Source organism: Hylaeus anthracinus, unplaced genomic scaffold, assembly GCF_026225885.1.
Source record: "Hylaeus anthracinus isolate JK02 unplaced genomic scaffold, UHH_iyHylAnth1.0_haploid 11981, whole genome shotgun sequence".
Classification (NCBI taxonomy): domain Eukaryota; kingdom Metazoa; phylum Arthropoda; class Insecta; order Hymenoptera; family Colletidae; genus Hylaeus; species Hylaeus anthracinus.
Genome location: NW_026534329.1, coordinates 490,785 through 516,602, shown reverse-complemented (window position 1 = coordinate 516,602; position 25,818 = coordinate 490,785). Strand labels below are relative to the sequence as shown.

Below are 25,818 nucleotides of genomic sequence, written 5' to 3'. Positions count from 1 at the left end.
CGACGTTTTCGACTGAATTCGTTTTTCGAAAAAACAGTGGGAGCCCTGTGTTCTCTCTGGGGCTATTGTGCCGCAGCGCGCGCGTTATCGTAACCGGAAGTCGCGGGTGACTCGTGAAATTTCCTCGTTGACGCACGATCCACGATACCGCTGTGCACTGTGCGTAAATTGCATTGTTCGAAATTCGTTTGATCTGTTTGAAAAAAAAAAAAAAATGTGCGAATTTCGTGCACCCGTGGAAGCGGAACGCGCAACGTCGAGCAATTGTGAATGGACGAAACGAACGGTAGCCTGATTTTTTTATTGGGCCAGACAGTCAAGACTGTTGACCTTCTCTATTTTCGATAGCGTCGCTTGATTCGTGCAGGTTCAAAGACATAATCAACGGATGCACCGTGTGCTGCATATTTAACGATCCGGTGTATATTCTAGCGACCGTTTCAAAGGAGACGGAACGGTTTGCGTTGACAACGTACTTCGCGACGCAATCCCTATCGACCGGCTGTGAAATATTCAGAGTTACAGTTTCACCGAGCGTACACGTGCACAAGACCCGCGATGAAGACGAAACGGCGAAAATTAAACGAATCGTGAATACGTGCAAAAGAAACTCACGTTGGATAATGCATGCGCGCCAGGTGGTCTCTTCGAAGGTCGAAAGAAACAGAATGCAGAATTTATGAAATCAACGGTAGCGAAGACGAAGGAGAACGATGAGAAAGGAGGCTCGACGAGAACTGTAAATAAGAGAATAAAATAGGTGATGATTACAGAATACGTGAATATGAATGTTACACGGTAAGATTTCATTTTAATTTTTCTATATTCTAAATAGTTTTTGAGGAATGTTTCATATAATCATCGATCCTATTATTCATTAAACAAAACCATGAATCACGCGAATACACATTAGCAGACCGACGGAGAGGATCGACGTCTGTAACAATCTTCTTTTACATCCCCAGTCATTGTTATCATTCTTGTTTCGCGCAATTTCAAGGAGTGATGCGATGCGCGTACCCGGTTTATAGTCGCGAAATACCGTCAACCAGCTTCCCAGCTTCCCTTCGGCTTACGTCCGATACACTCCCTATCTTTCCTCTCGCAGGTTTCACCGATTACCCGCCTTATGTGGCCATCCTCGTCCATCCCGGCACAAGGGATGCAAGATAGTCTTCGCTACACTCGCAAACCCCCACCCTTAAAGATCACGGTCGCAGGTTCACCCTGTCTCGACTTCCACCCCATCGTTCTCCTTCTCTTTCCGTCCTCGTCCTACTTCCACGGTCATTGTATCTTCCCTCTCGCACACTCGTCGACGTCTTCCGTTCGTCTATCTCCGTTCAGCGCACGACTGGTCGCTTCAACCCCCAACAAGGCTTGCTTCTGCGACTCGCGCATCCGGGGTTGCGATTCGAGAGGGTAGAAAACCGGCGCGATGGTGGGGAATCAGCGTCGGTTAGGTGGGAGCGCTCGCAAACGGAGTGGGGGATGTTTGACTACAGTGAGCGCGACTCGATTGTCAGTTAGTATTGGGTTAGGTCAGCCCAGAGCAACGTCGTTGATCGTCGTCGCTCCTCGTGGTCGGACGACGACGTTTGTTGTTTATAGTAGAGTAGTAACACGTTTTCACGATACCTCGTTTTTACTTTTATTTCGTTTTGTTTCGTCTCTCGGTTCGATTCGCGACGGAAAACTCGTCTCGGTGTCGGTTGATTCTGTCGTAGGCGCGGGACGTTCGTTAATCAAAACGTAGAGTGGTTCCCGCGTGGTTCGCGCTTTCCCTCTCCAAGGATCGAATCGTCTCGTCGCGTCGCGTCGGAGAGAAAGTTCCAAAAGAAAGACACATCACCTTTCCGTTTCCCTTCGACCACGCTGTTTTGTGCAGTGCCGCGTCAAACGAGCGTTTGCCCGCGCATCTTTGCTATTATCTACACGGAAGTGATCGCATTGTGCACCGAAGTGGATGGAGTGTCAAAGTGAAAACACGCACCACGGATCGTAGAATGGCACTGTCTTACCTTCAAGAGGCCCAGATTAACGCAGGTAGGTCTCGACGAGTCTCGCATATCTCGTATAGATAGCTCGAATAAACCTAACGATTAACGATACATGACGTTTATTCGATTGGATCGTCGCGGAGATTAGAACGAAGGCTAAAATTTGCGTGCGAAATAGCCTTCTTTGGATTCTGTCAATCCACAGATTGCTTTTAGAATCTGTAGCGCGAATGACTCAGAGTCCGAAACGTTGAGGATCGTATACATACATCGATCGAGTAGATTGGCAACCGCGAGTTGTTATCAATGCAACGTCACATGTAGTTTCATTTTGCAATTCGGATTCTAATTTCCACTAAACGAAAATATTCCAATTGTCGTTTTAACATAATCGCATTCCCATTTTTCCATCCCAATTTCTATCTACGTCGACATCTCTTCAAAAGCTCGATGGAGTCGATTCGCGATTGCATCGCGCTGACTTCACTTTCCGCGATGGTCAGGCTGATCTAGTTCCGAAGGAATTCGTTCAATCGTCGATTGTTCCTCGAGGGGGGTAACAAACCGCGATCGCTGCTCCCCGATTGTTTCAATTCGACATAGGCGACTCGTTGTTTCTCGTCACGGTTCCAGATCGAGCGAAACGATCGGTCACGGTGTTATTCGACGAACGCGGAGGAAAGCAGCAAAGATTTTCGTGTTTTTCGAGCAGCGGCTATGGGGTGGGGGGGTGGGGGGGACGCGTTTGGGAAGTTGGCTCGGCGCCAAAGTCTAAATGCGCCCGCGGCGACACGCTCGCGTGTTGTGACACATTGTAAACATCGATAAGCCAGAAAGACGTGAAATTGCTTGACGGAAGGCGCGCCAGCCGGGGAAAATGAGCCTCGACGACGAGTTTCGCGGTTGCGACGAACGTCTAAAAATACCGCGATCGCTCTGGGAATTAGGAACCGCGAAGTGCGCTCTCTGACGTCTGCGTCTCTGCGTAGCCATTCCGCCAGGGTATAAACAATGCCTCCCGGTGCTCGCTAGAGCCACACGCGCTTGTTGACCGGCCGCGAGCAGGGTTAACATCTTTGAATCATGAAGAACTCGGGAAAGACTTCGGAAGACTCTCGTAAGAAGAATTTGCATCGCACGGATAATTCGTTCTTATTGCCAAAGTTTCTCTCGATTCCTTTTTTCTGATAAGAGAAGCTGTAAAATTTCAGGATCGCGGGACGCGGGTTTAGTTTAAAAAAACACGTTTAGCTCCTAGAAGAGATACAACTTTCGAACCATACTATGGAAAGTAGAGAAAATGACATCTACAGGGATAAGAGGAAATCCCAGTAGATTGTTCACAGTGTGCTCCTCTAAAGGAAAGCGCGGCGAAACTAGTTATACTTGCAAGGCTTGTAAACCACTGCGTATGGGTACACATAGACGCGTAGCAAGTTTCGCGTAAATACATTACGTACAAATGAAATGATTTAAATTTATTTAAGAAAACTTGAGGACAGATTCGTGTTGCTTTCTTCGATCATCTTGCACATAAATCGAATCATCGTCTCAGCCTCTGGCTTCTTTACTTTGTTTTGCTTTACATCGGCGACAAAAGTGACGAAGACGGTAAAATTCGGAATGTAAATAAGTTTCTCGAGGATCGCGTGAAGATGAACGCGGTGGAAGGAAAGAAGAAAGTCTTACCGAGAAAGGAAAGGGATTCAAAGGGAATATCGGGGTTGCGACCAATTAGAGAAGGGATGCGAGCGGGGGAGGGCGGTACTCGTCGTGTTGCCGGGAAACGGCGATTGTAGGCTGTAAGAATCCTAGCGAGGGAGTCTTAGGGCAGAAAAGAAAGAGAATAGGAGATCTTACGCGCCCTTATTGATTCGACGGGTCTCATTACGGCCCCTCTTCAAAACGGTCCATTAATTAGTAAGTGCCTAGGCGAACATGGCCGCTTGATTCATTGTTTTCTTAAATTAAACCCTCTCGTCGCTGAAACCGATACAACGCGAGATCCATTTTTCCAAATTGCGAACGACATTTATACCCGCGAGTAGACTTGGCAATGGCGCGAGCAAATTGCACTTGATCGTTGGTTTCAGTGATCGGTACATCGGTACATGGACCAGTCGAAAATACATTAATGGTTTCTAAAACCAACAAGCTTCAGATGCCACGATATGGTTGACGAAAAAACGACGCGTTCCCCTCCTGAACCGAAAGCGCTGGTTTTAATAATCTCCTAAGTGGATCCACGGTTAATTTAATTACGCGGTCTCCCTGTGACGTCAGTCACGCGGATGAGCAATCATCGGAAGGTGCAACCCTAATAGGCGGGGCAGCTCTTTTTCGAAAAAAAATACTGCTGCTGCTGCATGGCCCCGAACCCACGCCTACAAGTTATTCTCGACGCAAGACTCTTTGGAGAAAAAAATAACCGTTCCACCCTTCGAGGCAGCGTATTCGCGTATTTTCACTCTTCACGCTCGATTTAATTTCGCGCGGACTCGAGACGATTCACCAATGGTATAGCTCAACAAGTTTTATAAGATCCCAGAGGTAGCGGGTTCGGCGTGGAGAGATAGGGAATGATGGGGATGAGATTTGGCGAGCAAATCGCTGTACAACGTTCTCGGTAAACTTTGCAAGAATTGCTTGCTATACGTATATAATACTTGTTTCTATCTTGTAATAAGGAGTAAAGAAAATAAGGCTACGAAAGAATGACTCGAATTGCTATTTAACTGCGCGTTCGTGATCCCACAGCACACTTTGCGCACCAAAGCATCGCGTATTCGTCCAAAGGTTAACTTGTTGAGCTCTCCATCGATGAGATGAGCCGAGGAAGGTGTCCAAGATTCGGGCGGGCAGGCGGAAAATTCGCGAAAAAGCGTGTTCCGCGTCGACGTGGTGCGCGGTTTCGCGGAGTCGTTGGCCTCAAGTTGAAGAGAGGCGGTACACGGCGCGGTGGTGACGTGGGTGGGAAGACGAGCCTTATGAATGAACCGGCGCGTACGGGAGTGTGAGTGAATGGAGGAGGAACGAGAGAACCTCACGTGTGAGCGACGTGTGTGGGAGGGACGGGGAGCAAACACAACGTACGGTAGAGGGATCGAGAGGAACGGAGAGACAAGACGCACACGCGGGAGGAGAACGATCGTCGAATACCGTCGCGCGATTCGCATACGGTGCACGTGGATTCGTCCTTTTTACACGTCGGCGTCGCGTCGTCCTCGCGGATCCCTAGCCTGGACCCTCGGGTTACACAACGCGATTTGTTGCAAAATACGACGCGTCTTCGTGAGACGCTTCTATACCCTTCGAGGTTTGAACGTTTTTCTCCGAGCACAAGGTGAAATAGATTCTTGCACTTTTAGAAGAAAGTCACCAGCTCTCCAGCATCAATCAGGATCGCATCTCCTTTGGACAGTAGTGTCGCGTGATGCTGGAACTGGTGACTTTGTATTGGATCGCTGAAAATTTAGTTAACTCGGTGTATACTCAACGTTGAATTAAAATGTTTTCAACGTCTGGAGAAAATTCGATCGAAGAAAGATATAATTTTTCCTGGATTCTAATTTTTTACCATTAATTTTCCAGTCTTGAACGAACGCCTCTTTCGTGTTTCAGGACTCTTGACCAGCCAGCATCTCGACATGAAGCAAGATTCCGAAAAGCAACCGGTCTCTCCTCCGCTGAATAACAACACGTCACCAGTGTTGTTCCCTGGAATGGGAAACGCAACCGCGGGACTCTCGATGCTTACCCCGCAGCAGCTTTTGGCGGCCAGTCGAACCGCGGCCTTGATGGCCGCAGGAATCCCCGTGTCGTTGCACGCTACCTTAGCGGCCAGTCCATCCTTGTACAGACACCATCAGACGTTGTTTGGCGGTTGGGCGCCACCAGCAGCCTCCTCGCCACCGTCGCCTGTTCATCACTCGCCTGGACCAGTGTCCCCGGCCTTGAGCACCAAGTCCACGTCCAGGCGAGCCAACAGCGCCTCCGCGAACAACAACAACAACAACAATAACAACAACGTGGTAAGCAGCAGCGCCGATCGAGTTACGAAGAAAGGCCAAGCCAACAAGCGAAAAAGCACCAAGTCGAAAACGGAGAGCGTGCAAGCGACGGTTGAGGGTTCAGGACCTCTCAGTCCACCCACCTCGGTCAGCCCCGAGGCGGGCAAAGACGGCAGGGACAAGGTCTTCACCTGCGGAGTATGCTCGAGATCCTTTGGTTACAAACACGTGCTGCAGAATCACGAGCGCACCCACACCGGAGAGAAACCGTTCGAGTGCCCGGAATGCCACAAAAGGTAAGTTCGGAGTTGAGTCGACGGATTTTGCATGATCCCTCGAAAGAATTTCAAGGGTCAACTTTGAGAATTTTCTAGGGAAATATTCTTCTAACGCGCGCTCAAAGAATTCTCAATTGCTTGTTGCAGATTCACTCGGGATCACCACCTAAAGACCCATATGCGATTACACACTGGCGAGAAGCCGTACCACTGTAGCCACTGCGACAGACAGTTTGTTCAAGTTGCTAACCTGCGTCGCCATTTGCGCGTCCACACCGGCGAGCGTCCGTACGCTTGCGAACTGTGCTCGGCAAAGTTCAGCGACTCCAATCAGCTGAAGGCTCATCTCCTGATCCACAAGGGCGAGAAACCGTTCGAGTGCGAGCACTGTCAGATGCGTTTCAGAAGGAGGCACCACCTGATGCATCACAAGTGCGGCACGGTGGCGAACGCTGCTGGCCAGATACCCAGGTCGCAGGTAGCCTCCCCGTCGCTGGCTAGCGACGACTTGGACGAGGACATCGACATCGACATCGACGTGGAAATGGAGGTACCTGAGACGACGCCGTTGCCGGCTAAGAAACCCTTGACGCCTGTCAGACCTGCTCACCGTCAGCTGCCCAGCCCAGTGGTTGGCACTTCGATGCCCATGCCGTTGAATCTCTCCGGTATCCCCGTGGATCTTCCCGAGCAAACGGAACCGGAAGATCTGTCCATGTCCACGGGTATGCACAGGCCTCACTCGCACTCGCACAGCAGCGGCGACTCGCCTATGAGTCGCAGTCCGAGCAGCGACACCATCCACGAGGAGGACGAGGACGAGCTGGACGTCTCCGAAGCGAGCCCCAGCAGCCTCTTCCTTCAGAATCATCGCAACCAATACGTTCACCACCTCGCGTCCCTTGGAAACCCAACCCCGGCCAATGTCGGACACGCGTCCTAGTGGTGTCTCTAGGGGTACGTAGACACAGCTACGTAGAAAGAGAGAAAAAAGCCACAAAAGAAAGCAAATCCTGTACTTTCACTGGGTTCGACGCGTCTACCCAAGGATAAACGGATCTCCAACGACGCGTTCCAACTCGAACGTGTCGAAGGACGCGCACGGAAGGTATCGTTGAAAACATGTTTCTCGTTTGCTTTTGGGTAGTAGGCTAGAACCCTCGCAGCTCACACAGAATCCTCACTAAAAAAATCCTTCAAGCACCGGTTCACAGTCACTATTGTTAAGATGCTTTTTATAGATATATATATATATATATTATATTATATAGATGATTATTATTATTACTGTACCTATGAAAGAGATACGAGTCGACGAAAGTGAATGGCGGGTCTATTGAGCATTCTGTGAAACGTGTAATTTAAACATGAACAAACAAATTCAGGGACGCGATTTCTTTTTTGTCAAAAATTAATATTATATATATATCTATACAGAAATATATATATATATATATATATATATACACACACATGCACGATACGAGTATAGATAGGGTTTCAAAACGAGAAAGATATAGAGGAAACCTCTCCAGGTTTTCTTTTCCAGGGGATGATCTTCGTTGTATATAGTTTCGCGACAATGGAAAAAAACGGAAAGGATAAAGATGTGTATTTAGTTAGTCGTTGTAGTTCCGCGTGTTTCATTTCGAGAGCCGTGACGATTAATAGATAGATAGATAGATAGATAGATATTAATTAGATAGGTATCGATAAAGAGAAAAGAGCCGAGCTTGCCGGTGCGTGCGTGAGTGAATGAGCGTGTGTTTGATTCCGGAGGTGTGCGCGAATGCGTATAAATGTGGCGAGCGGAAATCGAAATAAATAAAAAAGAGAAGCTACGGAATGAATGTAACTGGTATACAAGTTCCTCTGACAGTAAAAGTAGCGGGGGGGAGTGACATCGGTTCGTCGGTCCTCTGTCGCTCTCGCACTTTGCCGATTTAACGAGTTGTCGACCATTTATTTTCGTTTTTTTCTTTGATTTTTGCCTCTTTTGTTACTTTCGATTCATTTCACTTTTCTCTTACTTGTATTTATTTTATATATGTATATATGTGATACCTCACGGGCGGTTGCGCGCCGCGTTGTTATCTATTCTCCACCCCTTTGTAAAGATACCGAACGAACAAGTTTTGTTAAATACATGTACAAACACACTCAAACACGTTTCTTGTCACCGATCGACTAGCGAATCACTGAGCGAGCTCGAGATGACGCATCCTTTCCTTGGAACATCCAAAAATGACGTCGCAACCGTGAACGTGTTAAAAACAAGAACACCAAAGTCCCATCACGATTCCTTGAGGATCGTTTCATTTGCATATTCGCCCTTCGCAAAAAACCAGTAGTGTAAGGCGATACGCGTTCCTGATGCGTGAATATGAAATCGTCGATTCGCATCAATCCGCACAATAACTCGGATTGGAGGCAGAAGAACCATCCTCTCTCCTCGATCCTCATTCTCATGCATAATCGGCCCACCATCTTCGGCTACTCCGATTTCCGTCTTTTTTCTGACGAGCAGCCGGTTTCGTGCGTTCCCTCTAGGATTCTTTTGTCCTAGGGTCGGACGTCTGTTTCGCGCGAACCAGTTTTCGCAATGATATACCCCCGCGTGCCGAAAATTCGCAGCCGGTGGCCAGGACCTAGTCTTCTAGCCATTCGGCTCTTCTTCTCTCGCTCCTCTCGAATCGTCTCTGTGCGTTTCAATGGTTCTCTGATTTATGTCTGGTCCTCGGCCATGCAAATTTCATCGAGTCGAGGCCGCTACGCGTCATTGTTCCATTGGGTCAGTCCAGGACGCTTTTCTCAGAGCCAGGAAGGACGGAGACGACATCGTTCGCACTCTCCCTCTTCCGGGTAGGGCATCCATTCGCTGTTCCAACACCCTGACGACCAACTCTGTAACGTAACGCACCTCTGGGTTTTTCGGAGCACAAAAGGGAGGGGGCAGGCAAAGGTGATTTGTGCGAATATCGTCTACGGAACGCTGGCTGTCCCAAAATTGCCCTCGTTTCGCTTTCATTCGTTTCCCAAGACCGTTTCGCAAGAAAAGACCAAGGGACGCGAAGAATAATTTCTTTGACTTTTGCGTGCTTACCGAAAACATAACTGTTTTAGCATTTTAGAAGATGAAGTCTTGGCAATATTTGTTTACGAGCACTAGTTCTGTTTTCGATCGAGAAGATTTATTTCGAAACGTCCTCTCAACTATCGCGAGGGAAAGCAAGTTCTACAATTTTACGGCAAAGGAATCAATGCGTCAACCCTGATCTACTGCTTGGATTTTTCCGCTGTCCACGCCTGGGTGTCCTTTCTTCGGAGTCGGGCGATATCGACGACGGAAGTCCTCTCGTTGAGCAGCGTCAATAGACACCCTGGTCGTGTATCTTCGCGCGTGATCGAACCCTGTTATCCGATTCCTGACTACCAACCAGCAGCCGAGCAAACTCCACAAATACAACAAATTCTTTGTAATTTTAACATAACATGTACCGACATGTTATTTCACGCGACAATTGATATCGACCCACCCTGTGCATAGATTTAGAGACTATCACGATAAAGTAGAAGGTATCGGAGTCGGCAAACAGCGATTCGTCATTTTGTAGAAGGGAACATTTCTGTCCAGAGAACCAACCCACACCTCTATACTTTCGCCACATTCTTTCCAAAGATTCCGGATTCATCCTCACAGTTTTCACTCGTTATTCACGTTCAAGCTTTCGAGAACCATTTTCCACCCCACTTCCTTTTCCTGATAGCACGCTCTCGCCCTGTTACATGATGTTAGAAAAACATCTCGAGCTCGTTTCACCGGAACGTTTCGATCTCTCGTCACGCCTGTCGTACCAGAGATTGACAAATTTCTCACACGGATCAAATATTTCCAATTAAACAGAGTTTCTATTCGTCATCTATCTTTCTTCAAAAATTCTGCTCATTTCTGCCACCTACGAGCCGACATTCTTGTTTATCATTTCCTTCGATGCAATTCGCAAGGAGATACGTCTCTGCGATTCTTCTTTGTTCTCAGGAAAGTCAGTTTTTTGTTTCGTTCGTTTTTCGATAGACGCTAATTGATTTCGACGCGTGACCATTGTCGAAGCACGGCGACAGAGGTCAGCAGACCTCGACCTCGTACCCCGGCAAAAAGCAAAACCCATCACGGATCCCCCAGGTATTGTTGTATATAGAGAATCCCACCCTCGGTATAAAATTATATAGAGAGACGAAGATCTTGTAAAGAGTCGCAGCAGCTTTCTGACGGCGCACGAGCGTACCGACGCGTCGAAACGTCGAAACGCTACACGAATTTACTTCTACTCGTATAAACAGTCTATCGACGAAGGACCAATTACCCAAGAGGTAACACGAGCTTTCTATACTTAAAGATTACAATACATAGCCACGCGACTACATCACTGGATCGAGAGGACGTTTGTTACAATCGAAGAGACAGACTGCGGTTGAAATGTGCTCGAATTTAGACTATTATAACTTGTGTGACTTGAATGTCAGCTATTTTAAACCAGCTTTCGTGTAACAGATTTGATCAAATATTCGATAGAATATGCGGCAGAAATAAGTACGATATAGAAATGGATATTTGCATACATTACCAAAAGAAAATATTAAGGACACATGCCGTTATGCAACGTGAAAGGTAAATTTTTTGTCATCTTCTGACGATACGAACTTTAAGCCAAGCTCAGCTTCTTTGCGCGTAAAAGTGTGCGACTGCGTAAACACATAAGTAAAATATACAACGTATGTTCGCACACGTTCCCAAAGCAGAAATATTCGAGGCACATGAATTATGCAAACCGTAAGATACATTTTTGTTATCTTCTAACGACGATGCTAACTTTTATCCAAGTTCAGCCTTTTTACGCATAGGAGTATACATTTCCACAAACGTGTAAGTAAAATATACGTGTTTGCATACACTTTCGAGGAAAAAATATTCGTGATATATGAATGATGCAAAGCGAAAAATTCGGCTTCGTCATACTCTAAAGATAAGAGCACTTTTTATCCTAAACTTCGGCTTGTTCGAGCGAACATTATCCGCAGTCTGATGACGATTCGACGCGTCTCGTTAACGAGTAACATAAAAATGATTACAATGTACACAGCAGTAATGCGTGTCATGTTGCTGTCTATTGTTTCGGTGTTCGTATGTTCCGTCGAGTGTCCGCTCCATCGTGGCCACCGAGAATGATCGTTTGACAGCTGAGCCAATCCATAGCACGGTACGCTCGTCGGTTCTGTTTGCTCGATGTCGATCTGTTGCTTAGATAATCGGATTTAATTCAAGAATTTAGTAGCGTAACGAGAAGCAAAGTATCCTATCCGAGTTTTGTATACACTGCTCGTCGTCGAGCGTAGACCGCCTCGGGGCCCAAGCGGATCAAAGCGGAGAAATCTGAAAATAAATTGAAAGATACGTCCGAGACGACGTTGGGAGTTGCGCTCTTCGACTTCCGACAAACTGCGCTTGTATTTCTAAAATGACACGACTCGAAAACATTCTCAAATAGGAAAATAGTACTTCCGAGCTTAGCAGGAAATTATTTACCAGTGGTGAGACTGGTTCGGTTCGATAAATAGATTTTTCAAGTCGTCTCGCGTTAGAAATATGCTCGCGAAACGGTACCTTAAAACGAGATCGATTCCTAGTTAATGGTTGTTAGTTCCGAACGATACTGGTGAATTACGTTCCTGTCGGCCCGACTCGACGATACGGGCCAATTGTTTTCTACGTTTCTTTGTAAACAGACCAGAATCACCCGATAATAGCCGCAATTGGAGAAGGAGCATGGTGAAGTTTCTCGCGCCACGTACCTATTGTATTAATAGAATTATCGCTTGATCCTACATACTGTCGTAATAATCATTATCGTTGTTGTCATTTTTAATCTTAATGTGCAAGAACTTATGTATACATATAACTAACTATTATACATATGTGTTTGTGTCAAATTAGAACGTTGCGTCGATACGATGTGTGTTAATGTGTACCAAAGATCCGGGGTCAACGGGTGCACGGTGCGAATCGAATACGAAGAACGCATTCGACGGAATTTTTATCTAGATAGAAAATTTCGAATAACGAATATACGACGAGTAAGTTGCGTAAAGGTCGCGAATAAAGCGGTTTATTCGCGTATTCGACTAACATTGCCATTCGACGCCCGTATACCGTCGCTTGTCCCAGTTGCTTGAATACACATTCGATCGCGTATGTACCTATGTGGTGTATACTGTCTCTGTATGTATGTAACTAGAGCTACGTATAGTTATAATTTTGTACAGTCAACGCAGACGCTAATCGTATGCGCGACCGTCGATCGTTCGCGCGAACTCGAGCACTAGCATCGATCGATATTTATCTTGTTCCACTAGACCGTGATCGCGTGTGCTCGAGCGCGCTTGGCGAGCCGAAGACGACACACGGTACAAATTCAAATTTTAATGCCTGTAACTATGGAAAAGTGAATGGGAAAGATGAAACTGTTCCGCGGAAACGATGAACGATATTCTCGCTACTCGCTAATTAAAAGTATTAGAAAGAGCCACTTGAGGATTAGGGACACTCGATGACGCGTACCGTTCGAAACATCGATTATTGTTCCTCCTCGATCGCTGACACACCGACTACACGATTGTAAATTGGAACGCGAGGATGGAAAGAGTGTCGAGTCGAATATTCGTGCATATTTTTATTTATTGTACGAAGCTGATTTGTTTTTTAAAAAGTCCCATCGTGTATATTGTTAGTTCGTTTTGAGAATACTTCTTTCGGGATGAAATATTATTTAATCTTTACAATCGGATATAAACTGAATCTTCGTTGCTTCGAAAGATGATGTTTCATTTTAGTTTGACTCGACCAGAACGAGGCGACAAATTGGGTCTGAAACGGAAAAACATCTGACTCAGAGTTAGCGTTAAATTGATATTAGATAAAAGTAATCAGAATGTTACGAACCGACCCGATACTCTGTACGTCGCGACGATTACTTTGTGATTATTCAAGGCGCGATGCACGCAATGTGTACAGCAAAAATCAAGTGGCACTCGATGTATACTATGAAACTGACACTACCTCACCAGACACCTAATATATCTCAACCACAAGACTGATTTTAAATAGTATTCCTAAATAGATAAGAAAGAGAAAATAAAAATAAGAGGGAAAGAAAGAAAAAACGGGGTATTACGAAGAGATATTGCGCGTACAAATACGAATATAGACCGTTTTCTAAGTAATTTAATTAATAATAGTACTCTACCTTGTAGTTAATATTATTATCATTATTAATAACTACGTCGCTGCCAATGTCGAAATCCTACCATGGATAAGAGTCGAGAAGAAGAAAGATCCTTTGTATCATACGGTGTTTACTTGTAATTTTACGATTCCTCCAGCCCATCCTCCTCCTCCTCTCCTCCCCGTCACTCATCACCCCTTCCCGCCCAACAAATCCCCTTTCTCGCAATCACACACGACTCGTTTAAATAAATGTTCCATCGAGTTGACTGGTCTGTCAAAATATTTTTATTATTAAAATCTCACTGTTTAATCGTTTGCGTGCTTTTTTTACTCTTAAAACCCCCACCCCTGCGCGAGCCAACTACGAACAATCCTGCACCCTTAAGCTTTAACTCGTTAACTGGGTCAATTCTCCGTGAGACCCGCGCGTGTAATTAAAATTGAGACAAAGCAGAATTTTGCTCGTCTCGCATCCACTTCATTTTCAGGTAAACAAAGAAGTAAGCGATAAAATGTTGGAAAATATCGCGTTTTTATAACGTTTACACGGAAAATTGAATCATATACTTTCTTTTTTTTTTCCATGAGTTTAATGAAATTTTCACGGTGCATTTGTGTCGCTAAACACAGAAGTATTTTCGTGCGACGAATTAACTCGTCTTGCGCAATGCAGAGCAAAGCAAACAAATTTTCGACTAACGAGTTAATTGATTTTAGTCGTTGCACGGACATTTTCATGCGACGCGACGAGTCAACTCGTTCGTCTGGTCAACAGGTCCAATCGTTTTCACTCGGTCCGTTGGTCAACGCGTTCATACCTTCGGACCATTATCCACGCGCGATCGACGATCGCCGCGGCTCTAATGGATTCCTAGAATGATATCGATTTATCGATGTCCCCTTCGGCACTGTCAATGAAATCCAGAGTCTATTATATTCCCCGAAGTACCGCGAAACGAAAACTCGAATAAACTGTCGCGGCCCAACAAAGCGTCAATATTTTCACAACTCATCCGAGGTTGCATCTTGCATCACCGGACGCGCCCAGTATTGCAGGAAAACGACTGGAAAAAAGAAAAAAGAAAAAAGAGACAGAGAAAACGAGAGTGTTCACCGACGAGTGAGGTAGGGAGGTGAAAAAGGGTAGATACTGAAAAACTGCCCCACTCACCATCCCTCCCTCTATTTCAGCCTCTCTCGGTCTCTATGTGTATATATGTGTACGTCTATCCCGTAGCCGGAGAGCTGCAACGACCTGCATTCAGCTGCGCCATTCAATCCACCGTCGAGTTTCCAAAATCTAGGATTCCACACACGCGTGAGCACGTGTGCGTTAGACAAGAGAGGCTGGCAGCGTTGTTAAATCGTTCAAGAGAGAGGGGAGATATGCCCGTGGCACAGTGACACATTATGCCATAATGTGGGGGCACGTGGCAGATGCAGCGGATTCGAGTCCGACTGGATGGATCGGTGAAATTCATGGACAGAGAGAACTTTTACGAATTTTTCTGTCCGTCACCGAGCTATCTCGCGGTCCTTCTTACCAATCGATTCGATGTGTCGACAGACTTTTGTCTCCTGTGGCCATATTTCACTCGATTGTCCGTCGTCGTCTGGGGAAATCTTAACCGGTGGTTCTACTAGCGAATCTTATGACCGGTAGCTACATTTTGAGCCGATTAGAAATACAACTCTATAGTTTTTATGCTAGTTCACAGGAAGTCTTGTTCAACAAACGCGTGTAGACATTTTATACTGTTCTATATGGTTTTTTCTTTTTTTTTTTTTTTTTTTTCATTAATTCCTCATCATTGCATCGACTACCACTTGTTGTAGATTTTTGTTGAAAATAAAATTGGTCTTTTTAATTCCAACAGTTTTGCATCTAATCTTGAATGAAATGCAGATTACCTACACAAGGCTCTTTTATACAAATTCACGCCGTTACGTAACCATTGTCGATGTACGAAGCAAAGTATAGAGTGGTATGGAAACACAGCTGACATCCCTGATGTTAAATCACGTATCCGCACATCTTACTGTAATGTAATCTTAATAGCATGAATATAAACGAGGATCATTCATCTTGGTAATGTCAGCAGTTTATTAACATTTGAATAGAAATGCGTTGAAACGAACGTCATCGACCTTCGTCGAATGATCTTTCTATTTCAGTGTTAATAAATTACTCGAATTAGCAAGAAGAATGGTAAGACAGCACGTGGCTCTCGCTCTCTGTAACGCAGATATAATAAACGTGACTCGTTATAGCGTTCCGTAGACAGCGTTGTCCGCAACGAGTTCTGCGCAACAAAAGGGTTAATTCTGTCCTTAACCTCTCAGCGAGTGCCTCCGTATGTGGCACGGACTCCCTCTTCCTTCCATAGACACTTCTAAACGCAAAGAACCGTTTTGAATCGAGCCACGAGCTGAGTTACACTGCCAGAAAAAAACTAGTCAAACATGCAGATTTTAAAGGCAAGAAAAACTATGTTTTTCTGCCAGACGTAAAGTGCACATGTTGGAATGAAGAAAAAAAATTGTTTTCTTCTCTGTCATTCGTTCGTAGCTATTATTCGTTTACCGTTTGTAATCAATTTTTTTCACGAATTACATTTGTGTTTATAATTAAATGGAAAATTTTCTACGTTACTTGAAAAGTTTGCGGTCTTTCAATCGTTTGCGAGAATGCGTTAAATTTAGCATAGCTCGTAGCTGCCAAATGGGCCAACGTGGTAACTCGAATCCAACGTTAAAAAATTTGAAATAATTCAACATCCTTACGTTCCAGAAATGCTATGATATTTTTATTTTCCAGAAAAAAATAACTGAAAATTCTAAAGTAAAAGGAAACGTCTTTAATGGTTTTTAAGGAGTATAGCTTGCTACACAAAAAGGATTTATTCCTAATATTTTGGAAATCCCTAAACGGTGAGTGACCTAGACCTCTCTCGATCTCTGATTGCGAGAGGCCTCGACTGACACTGTCCCCTCTTTGCGCTACAGACCTATTGTGGATGAACCGTCGCATCAAGAAATTCGACCTACGCGGCGAGCGTTCCTTTTCGTGAAGCACCGTAGGAGGACTATGTATTTTCGAGGTCAGACTCCGGAAAACTCGAAGGTCTCTCTGGACCGCTACGTTGCTACCTGAAGTAGCAGATTTCAGAAATGTGGATAACAGAACTTTGGAGTCGCGTGGGGTTGCAGAAGGTTTATCTAACAAAAGTTCGGAATACTAACCAAATGGAATGTTTGAATATTGACCACGTTTTGAAAAGTCTGTTGTCTGTTTTAGCATCCAGTGGCACATTTGTCTCCAAGAAGGTACTTGGATGTCGCAGGCACCGCTTGTATGTACAATATAATTAGAAGAAGCGACGAAGGAAGGGTAGCGTCTGAGTAGCTTTCTATCGTGTGTCGAAACACCCTTAATGGAAGTCATTCGACGTCTGAAAATTGAAAAGGATCGTTAAATAGACCTTAATGGGCACCGAGCGAGCGACATTTTCTGGAAACGCCGCGCAACTAGTCCGCCGTAAATTTTCCATCGCTCCATCCGTGAACGTGAAATAATGACGTCGTGTGCACGCCACGCGTCCCTAAAAGCGACGAGGACGAGAGGCAGAAGGAGCCACGACCTCCCCCTCCCCCTCCCTTCCGCTCTTACCTTCTGTTATTTTTTTTTTCTTGTCTTTCTGGTAAAAAAAGCTCCTCTATAGCGGCAAAGCGCGCGTGCTGCCGTGAAGAAAGAGGGATGAAAGGGATCCTGACTGCCACCCCTGGCCCTTAGGTGGCCCGCCGTTGACAATGCACCAATCCGATGCAGCGCACTAAGAAATGCGATACCATTTACTGGGAGAAACCCAAAATTACGTGAAATCCAGGCACGCATAGAAAGTATTCTAGCTCACGGGGTTGCCTATTCGAAGATGGAGCGTGCACGCGTTTTCCTCGAGAATTCCAACTACAATGAGTCCCGTTAACCCCGGTTCTTACCGTTTAGTATATTAAACAGCCGCGGTAATTATTATTGTTACGATTATTATTATTATATATGTGTCTTCGTCACGTGCACTCGAGGTGCGTAATTTTGCATTATTTCAGTTTCTAAACAAAAGCCCGCAAGGCTTCAGAGGGACTCACAATTTTTCGGGACTACTCTCTGTTTCGGGGGAGCGGGATGGCCTCTTAAATTCCGTAAACAACCTAAATTTAAATGACTTCCCTTTTTACGGAAGCGAGCTTTATTCCCGACATATGGCGGCACAATGAAAAAAATCGACAGCCCTATTTCGACCGTGCTCCTCCGTGTTAGTTTTCCATGCAAACGACACAACGCGACGCCGGGGTAGAATTTCGAAGGAGCGCGGATGTATACTCGCCCGAAACGGTCACCGTTTTCCCGTTGCACCTATTAAAAAACTTGACCCGAGAATTGTTCCATCCTCCATCCAGATGACCAGGTATTTCCGGAAGCGCGCCACGACTGGACGCAGAAGAAGAAGCGGTTTCGAAATTTCGTGCCGACCGCGCGGAGACCCCGCAATATATTTTCGAAACTCGTTTTCCATCGTGCTGTGGAATAGGGGAAAAAAGAACAATGAGCTCTCGGCTGAGGCCCCGCTCTCGAAGCCTAATTATACAGCACACGCCAAATAAATGGGCCTCGTTCCTCGAACCACCGTTGGCTCTCGGGAATCGAATGCCCAGCTCTCGTGGCACATCTTACGATAAGTAGTCAACCATATGGCGAATCCTTTTGCCACCAGTCAAAATCCCGAGACGCAGGTCGCGCGACCTTCGAGATACGTCACGAACCGACTCGACGATACCTTCTTATTGTTAGCCATGATTAAATCGGTCAGGTTGATTTTCGAGGCGCTCTTCTTTTTTAAAGCTGTATACTGATTATGCTTACGTATACATTGCCTTCCGTTAAAGTTCACACAAGTGAATACGCAAAAGCTTACAAAACGACTTGAATAATTAGAGAAGTATATATTATACCACTAAAAATGGTAAAATTTTTTGTTTTCATTTCGTTCTTTGCAAACTGCCAGAATTACAAAGCAATTTCCCCGGGGGAAAATGACTGCTTCCCAGCGAGTTTACCGTATTATCAAAGTTTATCGGTTATTTACGTCACTGCAAAAAATTCACAAACATAAGCGGAAAAAATGCACGCCTCGGTATCTCGATTTTATCACGCTGGCTTTAATTATTACTGTTATGAAATACATTTGCATACGTTATATTACTCTATGCGCAATTAGCTTTAAAGATAATGGAATTCTTCGATAAAAATTACCAACTTATAGTGCAATATATAATTATCGCATAAGTGCACAACAACAATCGGTTCAAAAGGTGAGGATTTACCAAAATTTTCATTCGAGAAACGAATAATGATCGTTCAAGTTGTAAGAATCGAAGATTCTTTCGATAAGTTGAACAGAGGGTACCGGAAGCATGTCTAAATAACGCAGAGAACGACGAGTTTAATGCAAAAGTGTCGCTCCATCGAAAATCCAGCGATGTGACAATCGTTTTCAGCGAATAAAATTCGTCGTTCCACTGGTGCAACATTAAACGCGACGCGTAGCTTCCGCTTGTTTGGAAAATTCATCGATAAAAATCGATGGAACAGTGAGCAATGGTTGCCACTGGTCCGAAGGTTTTCACCTGCTTTCCTATCTTTATGACCGTATGCATTTATCGGCTATAATCTTAGCTAATGCCCGCGACGAGTTCAGTTCTCTAAGTGACAGGTGCCACGTCTCTCTCTAGTCGTTTCCAAACCGTTCGAAATAGCGCGACTAATGACTACTAAACCGATTTACGTTGCAAGCGCATAACGAATGCCGCTGCGTGCACTGGTTATTAAAAACCTGATAAAACTCGTTGGTCGCCGACGGAGGTCGACGGAAGTCGGCCCGTTAAATTCTGTAATTTCAGAATGAATTATGACTTCTGAGCTTCGCTTTTTTCGTAAACGCTCGGTTACTATTTTCAACCTGATCCGTTGTTTCCGTTTCAACCTCGCTCTGTCAATGGAGAATATACAAAGAATTATAGCTATTTACGGAAAGTATATTTGAATGGCAGAGAAGTTTCGTACAAAAATTCAGCATAATAAACCGAAAACCTGGACATCGAACACAAACAGTTTTGAACGTATTTTCCTCGAACCTGCAATTTTAATTTCAACTCGATGGATATAACAACTCGTATTAATAACGTATACTTTGCATAGTTTTGCCTCAACTGTCCATTTTCCATTTTAGCTTTATAATTTTCATATCTATTCCGTCATTTTCTTTTATATGATACGATATATATACCCGTATACTTATTTATAAGTGTATTGTATATTTTGCATATATCTTGCACGTCGTTAGTTTGGCTAAAAATGCACAGTTCGTTTTCCTGTTTAAATCTGAAAATGATTTCCCTCAAAACGAGAGAACTGCAAAGGCCACCGTAAATATGTGTATTTTAAAGACAACCCCAACGCGTTAGAACAGAGTATCGGTACGCAATCACGTGGCCTCGGAGAAATGCTACGGAGCTTCCACAAGTTCCGCGTAAAAGTAAGCTTGGCCCTCGTAAAAACGAGAATTCGAACACGAAACGATCCAAGGGGTCCGCTTAGGTGACACCGTCGCGGCAAGGGGTTGTCAAACCCCTCGAGAACCACCCCCGTGAAAAGTAACCCCTGCAGCCTGCAACGCTGTATGCTCGACTGTCGGCTTGTCGGCCGAGCCGAATCGCGCAAGGAGCGGTCCAGCCCCTATAAGAATCAAACCGAATTGACCCACGCTGCTATTTCTTGATAGCGTTACGGTAACCGAATTCGAAGACGGAAATGGCAACCTTTGGCCATTTCGATGGGAAATTTCATCTGTAGACTCCATGAATTATTTTCACACGGTAAAGTGCTTATTCTTAAGGGAACCCAATCTTGGAATTAATCCAGAAAACAAGTGAAAATATTATTATAAAGATTTCAAGCACCCATCTTTGGAGCTTCTTTGATACAGTCTTTAACAAACAGCTCTTCAAGCTCTTCAAGGTTCCCTGCCCCCCTTTCTGATCAACCCTCATCAGAGCAATTCGGCAAACAATAACAGAAATTTAATTAAGGAAAGATATTCATGAATATTCTCTTTCTCTTAATTTTCTACTTGTTAATCTCGTACTATCAGAAGTTGGTCCGAAGAGGGCCAGAATATAATTGGTCGAAGCAACATCGTTGGAAACGTTAGTGAAGTTATTTCTGTTCACAGCCCCGAAGACCATCTTCGTCTCTTACTTTCTACGATTACCGAGTATGACCCAAGAATTTTCTTTGGTTCAATTCTTTATTTTCTCAAACCAAGAGCGCAAGCGATTCGATTAGGCCGAGGCTATAAAGAAGAAACGTAAACCGTCGCGACGGTCGCGTGGGGGTGGAGGAGGAGGCTATTCAATTTAACGCGTTACTTAAAAGGTATCCTTCGTGAATTAGATTTTGTGGACTGCGAGGCTGAAAAACTCGAGGCCGCTTTCATCGCAGAGGAGCCGATATCGTGAGCATTAAACAGATTCCAGAGTACGAGAGAGTGGTAAAAGGGTGTTATTAGGCTGGAGGGAACTGGTCAAAGGGAATGCAAAAGAACGAGAGGAGAGGAGGAACGTTCGCCCAGAGCATATTCCGGAACAAAGCGCGGCTGAGTCTCTGAAATATGCATCGACTTATAGTCTGAAGGATATCCCGCGAAACCAACCCTCCCGCGAGGATATACGAAAGCACGATCGGAGCTTCATATTTCCTGATTTGGGCTAAGTTTAACTCTAGACCAAATATTAGCTGCACTCGAAGCGAAAAACCGCGTATGGGGCAACATTTTACGTGTCTGTCAGTCGGTTACCAATGACCCCCTCTTTTGTATGACTCGAACCACAACCCTATAACTTATCATTATTTTATTCTCGTATTTTATTGCCATTGACTTTCTACCTGCTTACGCATTGCTCAAACATCGACTACTCCGCGGTACGGTATTTCATTTCATGAGGCAATCTGTTGGCAAACGTTCAAATTCAAAGTGGTGTATATTTGTTGGACGCTATGTTGATAATGTCGGTGCAACAAGAAAAGATAGACTCGGAGAGGTATCAGGTGTGACATTTTGTTCACTTTTGTTAGTAACCGATACTGCTTTTTTAAATTTTTCTATACAGTTTTCTGCATCTTTCAGGGACAGAAGTGAATATCCTCGAACCAGTGGTGATCAGCGATGGTGAGACAAGTAATCAGTTCTATCTGGGTTAAGAAACAGCGAGCGATTTCTTCGCGGGACAGGGTACCCTGAAAGGCGCGTGCAAAGGGCTGCGAGGTCTCAGAATCAGGGAGGGATAATTCGGACCAGCGGACTTCCACGGACGAACGGACCGACGGACTGACGGACGGACGTAGAAACGAACGGACACGGACGGGGTAGAGAGTTGCTATAGAAACACTAATTCCGTCTCTGTCGTGCCAGCGACACGCCGCGTCGCGCCGCGCGGCGATCCCTGCAGCCGAGGGAAGAAAAAATAGCGAGGGTGAAAAACCTGGGGGTGACTCAAATAAAAAAACGGATCAATATTAACTCTTTTTTCAGGGGCGGATGGCCCACCGAGTGGGGATACCTCGGTTATACCCCTCTCTGCACCACTCTTTTTTCCCTGGCCTTTCGCGCTACGCCTTTCTCTTTCTCGCACTTACCGTCGATTTTTTTTCGACCCTTTTTTTTCACCCTTCCAATGGTCCTTCGCGTCCCTTTCTCCCTTCCGCTCCATGACCGCGATCCTTGTTTCTCTTCCTTATTCCTCTCCCGCGTACGACGTTCCAGGACGAATACAAAATTAGCAATCGTGCTCATAGCGAGAACGAAAGTTTTTCTTTTCGTTTTTTGTTTTCTTTTTTTTTGGTTAGGAAGCACGGTTGCGACTCGTTCCTACTCGATCAACACCGTAATGTTATTCTGCTTCTAATTTTTTTCAAGTGCTAACAATGTATGTTTATATGCGTGCGCTCCGTGACACGTATTCGAGCAGCAAAGAATCGCAATTTAATAGTGTTGCTCGATACCGAACTACTCGATAAAGATTGATGTATTGCCGGTATCCCAATGTTCCGTGGACGAGGGATCGGAACACAAAGAACCTATCGATACTCGAATCGGCGAAACACGATTTGTTCCTTGATACTCGTTCGAAAATACGACACGTGCCACCGATACTTCCACCCCGGACCTTTCTGTTATTTACGTTACGAAAATTTCAATGTAATGTAATGTCCATGTAATAATTCGAATCATTTTATAACGTAACGTTTATTATCTTATATCTAGCTCGTCATCGCTCGAATGATTGTTCGTCTCCTTTGTTTTATTTTCGCCGTACAGTAGTCTCGGTTTCAAAAAGAAACAAAAAAAAAAATATAAAAAAAGGGGGCCAGAACGCTGGCCGAGTTTCTGGAAGTCAGTGAATGCGTCCTTGACTTCCGGCCGACCCTTTGCAACCCTTCTTTACATTCAGTGGCCTCGAAAGCGTACCCTTTCACCCTGCGCGCCCTCGCCTACATGACCAAAAGAACCCCCAAACAAACAGGCATTTCCATGGTTACGCGCAATTACCGGGGTTGACCAACGACTAACTACCCAGCCTTTGAGTTTCCACCTTGAAGAACGTAAGCAAATCGGTCAGGGGTCTCGAAATCGAGCGGGGGCAGTCGCTCGCTGAGAGAACTTGGAACAGGAGGCGGGAGCCAATATGCAGTAAATTCGCGCGATCGCGCATGGCCTAGTTTTGATCTATTTCCTTTTACCGGCTCGCCCTTGCGAACCATCCTTTTTATGGATTACATTTATGGGGTTCGCGGGGGCGACCTTATCTACCAACCGAGTGCTCGCGTTGGAAACGTGTATGAATTTTACTTTTCGCCGTAACGTCGAAGCTGTGCTACCTATGCGAACTGTCACTCGCCGCCAGACTGGCGAAATGTATCGTCGAGAAAGAAGAATAACGCTTTCGTTATTTCGTTGCGGATTCGAGGGATGTTTTCAACGTTTAACGGTGGTAGTGACTCGGTCAAGTTCCGTTCGCTTTCCAGGGAAATGTGCAGGTGAGTTGGACGATGAGGTTGCAGGCGAAACTGACAATGAGGGCAAGTTGATACGTTTTTGGATTTCAATTTTTTCTAATTTTTTAAGTTGGTGCATGAAATTAGTATATGTTTTCTCGTAACTTGAAACATTGTTACAACAATAACGATTTAATGAAATAGTTTGTAAAAGTCTGAATTAATTCACATCTGTATAGGTAAATAACATTTACAATTCTGTGTTTTCGACGAAACGGTTTGATATATGTACATGTATCCCGGAACCATATTCGAATACCCTGGGGGTTCATAGCGGCAGGAGGCCCGCAGAAAAAAATCAATGCCATCAATTCCATTGACATGCAGAAATGTGTTCAAGTCCAAGGTCAATAGTCCTTTTGACATCAATCCCGCGTTGTGAGTTACGAGGAATTCGTGCAATTAAAGTAACGTAGTTATTACTCAAAATATGTAATCGCAAGACAAACTGCTCGAATAATAAAGTAGGTACAGTGGTATTTGGACATCACAGTTTCTCTTCGATTCTTTTTAAAACACGACAAATTAAATTTTCTCACTTCTAATCACTGTACAACACCCAGAGAGCTTCCGATGGCAAGATTACGATCGGCTTGCCAACTCCGTTTGCGATTTAAAGTGGCAGCGATAACGTTTACCGTTTTTCCCTTTAAACAAATTCGCTCTGCACAGCATTCGCGAGTGATCGACCGTTGAACACACCCTTCCCACGTCTTCCTCCCATTGCCGCCTATCTCGGAGGCCCACTATGAATTCCTCACAATGGAACGCTTGTATAGCGGATATTTTATCGCTTATGGGTGGGTACCATGGTGTGCCACGGCTGATTTACATAATAGTAGCCGGTACCGGAGCATGCGACTTACACGTATAGGTATATAAAACCGCGACTCATCATGATTTATGCATGGACACGGTGTATTTCCTAACCGTACACATACACGCTCTCGCATAGCGATGCGTACCAATTTTTTTACAATTCTTTTACAATTTCGACGTCCTTTTTTTCGCCGATAAAGGAGAAACTCCCTCCCACGAACTGAAACTCGATTAATCGGCGCTGCAAAGGCATCGGAAAATCAATCATTATTCCAGTGTATAATTAATGACATGCAAACGACTTAAGCGAATCAAGGGCATGATTTATTCGCGCCGAACGACGAGCAGATGTAACCTGATTTGACGGTAACGCTCACGCCCAATGATTCCAGGATTAATTCAGTGAACATGAACGAGCAACTAGCTGCCTCGCTAAAATGTCCTCCCTTGACGCCGCCATAAATTAGATAGGCATTCTCCACAGCTGGTGCTGACTGCTCCTGATTCCCAATTCCATCGACGCGCAATTGTATAGAATAATTTTTATGTAATCCTTTCTTAGAGATCCTCGTTGGCTCGATCTCGGTTACTTTAGTTCATTTTTGTACCTTGTTACTTTTGATGAAATCTCGAACGGAGTGAACCACGCTCCTTCGACACTTTCTTTGACGTCCACTCGAGGTTCATTGAAACACCGCTGGTAACGACGGAACCGTGACCCGCTACTCCACAAAGAAAAAAACAATCTCCCTCCCGTCGAGCTACTCCACGGGCATTATTCTTTATATTTATTCCAGCCAGAGTTGGGCAGATTTTATTCCGAATAAAGAATACTTACAAATTCCAGACTTATTTGCGTGAATAGGAACAAACAAATTTTTCCACTGTTCACTCCAGAGCCAGAGGCTTCGAGCTGTTTCGTGAAAACTGAAGAATTCGTTCGTTTTTATCCTTAAAAATACAATATACAATAAACAGGTCAAATTGGTAGGTATAGTATTAAGAAAGCGATTCACAACAAAATAACAAAAAACTGTAAATGACCCTATCGTTCAGCGAAAGGTACTAACGATATACATATCTTATTTATAGGACCAAACTACACCGAAGCAACGCTTAGGAAATAGTTTAATCCCGGAATGGAAAGTTGACAATTCGCCAAGATGACGCATTCAAACGGATGCTTCGGACAAGCCCGAAGAGCAAAACAACGCAAGAACGATATCTCTCGAGAAACAAAACTCGAAACTTTGCTACG

The 25,818-nt window shown here is 44.8% G+C and overlaps 1 protein-coding gene across 1 annotated transcript; it reads left to right on the top strand.

Annotated features, from left to right (window-relative positions):
* Nucleotides 1-901: 901 nt before the first annotated feature.
* LOC128885302 (protein krueppel-like) lies at nucleotides 902-15,765 on the top strand. The gene is made up of 3 exons (XM_054139282.1): nucleotides 902-2,046; nucleotides 5,622-6,306; nucleotides 6,436-15,765. Exons 1-3 carry the CDS (start codon nucleotides 2,007-2,009, stop codon nucleotides 7,229-7,231), a joined length of 1,521 nt encoding a protein of 506 aa, XP_053995257.1. The 5' UTR covers nucleotides 902-2,006; the 3' UTR covers nucleotides 7,232-15,765.
* The last annotated feature ends 10,053 nt before the right edge of the window (nucleotides 15,766-25,818 follow it).

Excerpts from the sequence above, each read along its gene's own strand:
- LOC128885302 (XM_054139282.1), top strand. The coding sequence starts at position 2,007 with ATGGCACTGTCTTACCTTCAAGAGGCCCAGATTAACGCAG. Across the intron at positions 2,047-5,621 it reads AGAGGCCCAGATTAACGCAG|GACTCTTGACCAGCCAGCAT; the intron begins GTAGGTCTCGAC and ends TTCGTGTTTCAG. Across the intron at positions 6,307-6,435 it reads TGCCCGGAATGCCACAAAAG|ATTCACTCGGGATCACCACC; the intron begins GTAAGTTCGGAG and ends TGCTTGTTGCAG.